The 6,004-nt window shown below is 29.4% G+C and overlaps 1 protein-coding gene across 1 annotated transcript; it reads left to right on the plus strand.

The window, feature by feature from the left end:
• Positions 1 to 2,211: 2,211 nt before the first annotated feature.
• LOC113378462 (glutaryl-CoA dehydrogenase, mitochondrial-like) lies at positions 2,212 to 5,706 on the plus strand. Its single transcript, XM_026618995.1, has 2 exons — positions 2,212 to 2,366; positions 5,587 to 5,706. Exons 1-2 carry the CDS (start codon positions 2,219 to 2,221, stop codon positions 5,649 to 5,651), a joined length of 213 nt encoding a protein of 70 aa, XP_026474780.1. The 5' UTR covers positions 2,212 to 2,218; the 3' UTR covers positions 5,652 to 5,706.
• Positions 5,707 to 6,004: the final 298 nt, after the last annotated feature.

The following is a 6,004-nucleotide window of genomic DNA, read 5'->3' on the forward strand; positions in this document are numbered from 1 at the left end:
TCAGATAATTATCTCTTTAAAATAATTGTTTTATACTAATATCCAATTATAATATTGCTAATGACAAACATCTATAAAATTACACGTTTGAACGTGCTTTTAATCACAAGACTTGAAGGCTATAAAATATAAGAGTTGTTCAAATAAATTTTATAATTCGATAAAATTTGAAGTTCTAAAATTACCATCTTTAATCGCTTATTTAATTATATCACATCGCTTACCATATTAATATTTTTACATAATTGATTCCAGTTATTAATTGTCATATGTAAGTTAAAGATTTACTTGAAAGAATTGACATAATATACTGGTAAACAAAAAATGAAAAAATAATGAATAAATAAGTGCTCCAGAAATTAATACCGACCTATACAACAATAAAGCATTATGACGTAACCATATAGATTAGATTTATACTAGAATCTAACTTTTTTTATTCCACAATATAATTTACAAGTGTCTTTAGTAGACAATTGCAAATTTAATAAATACATGACAATGAGTAGAAGCCACCAGTGTTGCTTTTACTTTGAACTAAAAATGCACTATATAAAAAATAGCAGTCGTAAAATTAAAATTAAAACTAGCAGAGTTCCAGTTGGTATATTCTGTTGTCTTCTTAGAAAATAACAGCCAATAAGAGAAATATCTTCAAGAAATATAAGAAAACCACAAATCCTACCTTTTACAGCAATTTAGCAGCAATTTGGCAGCCACTTCAGTACTCCTATTACACATCACTAAACAAACTAAAACATTTCACATTTCACATTTTACACTAAAACAGTTCACATTTTTATAAGCAATAACATTTCACAGATATCCGAATAAATAAAGCACTTTTTGATTTGCCAAAAATAACGCACTTTATATTTATTATATATTGTTCAAAACATTTGGGAATCCTTACTAACTCTGGTTCCGATTCTAACCTAATTTGCACTGATGTTTTGGGGGAGCATGCACAACCTGAAACTATTCAAGGATAATAAATAAACACAATACTATTCAAATTTATGGATACGAAATTATAAATATGAATGATTTGTCATATTTTAAATTTTGGCGGTTTATTGACAGCTCACATAGGGTGTCGAAAAAATGAAATAGTAAATGTCCTCGGGATTACACAGATTGTAATTCAAATAGAAATTCTAAAATGATAAAAACCGATAGCTTATGTTCTTGACTAACTTATAATTTTTTATTTATTTGAACGAGCATCACATTTTAAGAGTTCTATTAGTTGTAGCGATCATGTTCTTTAAATTCATGGCTTTTTTAGAAAAAAATTCAAAGATCGGTCTATATCTATTTATGAATTTTATTATTAGAAATTCTGTAATAATATTAATTTTTATTCTAATTCAGGAATGTCGAGAAATTTCAGTGGGAAACATATCGTCTACTGACTATGCCCTTTAAAATAGGCCAATGTTATGGCAAGGCTATGTTACGTAGCGCTTTTCATACAAAATGGTATAAATACTGTCAAAATGCCAAGTGGTCGCTTTGCAGTCAGACGTTTTCGATAGAAAACCAAACCTAGAAAACTCAAATGTCAAAAAACAATGTTATCATAACTGCATCTTGGCGAAGCGGGATAATAACATATGAGTGAAGTTGCATTTCATGCCTAAAACGGCGGATCGCACAGCAAATACATGGTATTTTGACAGTATTTAGTACCATTTTGTATGAGAAGCGCTACGTAACATTGGTCTATTTCACGGCAGAATTGGCACCTAAATTGATCCTCTATGTGTATCGAACATATGTTGGTAAAAATTTGGCTTTCAAATGTTTTTAAAACAGCACGCTATTTGTTCATTAGTGTAGTAGCAACCTGAAATCCACATAAATTCCACATGGGTGTCACAGCACCACATGGGCACGCTTGTGGATTTCAGATTGCTACCGCCGCTCAAATCACACGGTGTTCACTGGGCTGCTTGCATCTTTTACATCTTATATTTTAATTAGCAAATTTTAAATGCCCTAACCTAGTGTTTCTTGGTGGCAACCCAGTGGTTATCCACTTGGTGATGATATTTGTATTAAATTTTTCTAATAGTGATGTCACATACATACATATTTTGCAGCAATATTACTTGGAATCTAATTTATATCTATAATTTCAAGCAAAATCTGATATAACTACTGATAACATTTCATTTACATGTGAAATCTTATAATTTTCAGAGTGGCCCCCGAAATGATTTCACTGATCAAACGTAACAATTCCGGCAAGGCCCTGGAGATAGCTCGCGTTGCACGCGACATGCTCGGGGCGAACGGCATCGCCGACGAATATCACGTTATCAGGCATTGCATGAATCTCGAAGCGGTCAACACATACGAAGGTGAGGATATAAAATGAAATATCATCAATATTATTATTTTTATATTTATATAACAGCGTATGCATCAGAACTACATGTTCTATGAGGTGTGTTTGCTATCATACGTTCTAACCTAGCATTTTTCTCAAGAGGGCAACCCAGCAGTCCACCACTCTTTTTTTTGTGTTGACTACATATTTACATTAGATATGTAAAGGGTACGCCATCTAACTTTTTTTTTCAAAAATAATTCAAATGTGTGCCAATTATTTTCAAAAAAAATATAAGAAAATAGTCAGTAGTTTTTTGTATCATTCTCACAAAAAAAGTTATTTGACCAACCCTGTATATCTAATAGTTTTTGCGTGTATGTGTTGCAGCAACGCCCACCAAAGGTGATTTTTATTTCATTAGGAGATTATATACGAAATCCATAACTTAAAGTTAAAATCATACTGCTTGATATCGAGCTGTCAGGTTAAGATCGAACCCAAGACTAGTTTGTGGCTATTAAAGAAAATCTACTGAATATTCTGGATTTTCTTCATTATCCTATTGATATCATGAAATGAAAAAATAACTAGGTGTAAGTGGCATTTTGCCTTAAAAAAAGTTGGATGTGAATTGATTTTTAGTAACTTTTTAAAGTGTAACGATAGAATTTTATTGAAAAACAAGGCTATAATCTTAACTTCGATGAAATTTTATAAATAAACCGCTTTTTGTAGGCCTATAACATTTTAGAATATTCTTTAAGACCAAGAACTATAATCATGAAAAGTTTCATTAAAATCGTGAAAAAAAATTTTTCGATTAATTACAAAAAAACGGCCACCAACGATTATTAACTGATATCTTTAGAAAAGTTTTTGAATTTTCAAAATCGGTTCAGGATTTCTGGCTAAACGGGATTTTTGGACGAATAATGTTGCTTTTTCTGGCATAGAAACAGCTCGGCCGATCGTTTTTAATTTTTGGAAACGGTTTATTAGAAGAATGTTTATGAGAAAATATCGACGAGGAGTTTTTTGGTCCATATATACACGCACAAACATCATAATTATACTTTTCCAATCTTGGTGCCAAACGATTTAGAATGACTTAAAAACATAAAATTAGCAAATCGGATTTTCTGGCGAGAAAAAAAAACTTTGTTTTGGGATGGGTAAATATTTTATTACCATGGTAACGAGGGCTATAACGATAACTAAGTATTATGATTTATTTACATTTTTGCAACACCCCCTGCGCCCCTCTTCATTTTTCTAAGAATCTAATTTTATCAACTGATATCATAATTCATGTGTCAGGCTACAAATTTATATAAAATATTATGTCAAAATATGCATGAAAATCATTATTTATTCATTCTTTTTTTATATCATTTCAAAGCTTTTAATTTTTTTTTTTTTTTTTGAAATTTTAAAAGCAGCCCTTTTTGCAACAAGCTTGCGCCCCGCCTAAGGGATTGCGTATAGGTCCCACAAGTTGGAAACCACGGATTTACCTGTTGAATACCATCTTCAAATTTAATAAATATTTATTATATTTCAAGAAAGCGAGAAACTGGTTGTCTCGCATTCGTCTAACAAAAATAAAGAGAACGAATAACGTTCAGCAATAATTAACGTGCAAAAATCTCCCCAATTAGCAACATTTGCTTCCGTATGACATATATTTGTGCTCAACTTTGCAATCCACGATCTTCTTTCTATTTTTGTCAACAAATTTGAATCAATATTTAGTATTCCTAAAGAATTCCATGCAGGTTTTTCTGATACAACGTATCTCGCGCATTGACAATGATGCAGATAATTAATTCATCTTAAGATATATAATTCCTGTTTATAATTAATATTTGCATAACTAGACACCATAACTCACTTTGCATAATTATAGTCATAAACCTGTGTCACAGTAATAAATAAACTGGTATATATTCGTAACAACTTGATGTTAAGCATTCGTTCAGTTGTATTTAGATAAATAATTAATAATTACAATTGTTCCTTCGCTGGTTTTCAAACTTATAAAATATAGTTAATACTAAAATTATAACAATAATAAATATTAAAATTTTATATAAATTGTATTTTCAAACATTTAACCCTACTGTTTAAGAACGTAGGCTAGCACAAACTAGTCCTGAGTTTCATCCCAACCTCGGTCAGCTCGATATCAAGCAGTATGATATCAAATTTCTTCATGAGGTTATATATCTCAATTATAATCTCAAGTGAAAATTGCCTTAGCATTGCTGCAAAATATATAGGGTTGGGCGGGGCACAAAGGTCCAATTTGACTTTAGGTATTTATACTGTCTAATTCAAATGAACTACATCACAAAGCATAACACGTGTCTAACCAACAACTATCGAACTATGTTCATTAAAAGTTGATTCCTAATACTAAAAATGTGTTTCTTTATTGTTTTTTTTTTACTTTGTTATCTGTCCCTTTTACACCTTTAAATAGAACAGCAAATTTTAAAGGAATTTTACAAATTAATAGCTACATTATTCAACCAATAAAAAATATAAATTTTATAGGTACATTTTTTCAGAGATAACACTGTATAACCTTGATCTGGTATTTCGTAGGTACATTTTTTTACAGAGATAACACTGTATATAACCTTGATCTGGTATTTTGTTAGAAATATTAATCAGCTAAGTTGTAACAATTATTTATTTAATTTAACTCTTGTAAAATTGCTTTTTTAACTTAATTCACTTTTATATTTACTATTTTTGGGGTTGCCCCCTCGAGAAAAATACTGGGTTAATATGTACGATAACAAAGACAGCTCATTGAACAAGTAATTATTATCGCTTTTTATAAAAAAAATCAATAACGCGTTTTTTCATTACTTATTTTCAATGCAATGTGTTTATTTGTGCTTCATCATTGTGTATCGCTTAATTAATTTCACTTTTTTTTTGATAAAATTTAATTATTATTTGTTCTTGAGCTCAGTTTAATTCTTCATATAACCGAAAAGTTTAAGGTTAAAAATTAATCAAATTTAACCTATTCTGAAATTATAAATTCATTAATTTATAACGAGTTTGTTATTCTTACTAATTAAGCACTCAGTTGCCTAATAAAATTTGTGACTACACGTCGACTTTTTATGCAGTCGATTTATTGATACCAGAATGCCAAACAAGTTTTATTATGATGTAATAAATTAGTTATGATCACAATTAATAATATGTCAAATAAATTTAATATTTTTCAGGTACACATGATATCCACGCACTTATTCTAGGAAGAGCTATCACAGGCATTGCTGCATTTTCATAACTGAGAAATTCGCAAATAAATCAATCAATATAATTGATACATAAATTAATTGAGGTGTGACGATATATTGAAATACGAATATCGATATTTATGATGAATGATGACTGATTTTAAAATGATGCATAATAATTATTTAATAAATAATAGTTAAGCAAAACTATTTTAAACTTTTGTTTCCAATAAAATATTAAATCAATTACTATATATAAATCAAAATATATTATCGATATATTTTCGTTGCCATAAGCGAAATATCAAAGAAAATATTGCTTGTATCGTTACATCTGTACTTAAATTATGTATGTTTCAAAACTTAATATTACAAAGTATTTTTAAGTATTATCAGGGACTTT

Source organism: Ctenocephalides felis, unplaced genomic scaffold (assembly GCF_003426905.1).
Source record: "Ctenocephalides felis isolate EL2017-DRISC unplaced genomic scaffold, ASM342690v1 CF-g0.4_SCAFFOLD_01886, whole genome shotgun sequence".
In the NCBI taxonomy this organism is placed as follows: domain Eukaryota; kingdom Metazoa; phylum Arthropoda; class Insecta; order Siphonaptera; family Pulicidae; genus Ctenocephalides; species Ctenocephalides felis.

Bases quoted from the DNA above. Each gene is read 5' to 3' on its own strand.
- LOC113378462 (XM_026618995.1), top strand. From the start codon at position 2,219: ATGATTTCACTGATCAAACGTAACAATTCCGGCAAGGCCCTGGAGATA. The intron at 2,367-5,586 runs GTGAGGATATAA...AATATTTTTCAG, and splicing joins AGCGGTCAACACATACGAAG to GTACACATGATATCCACGCA.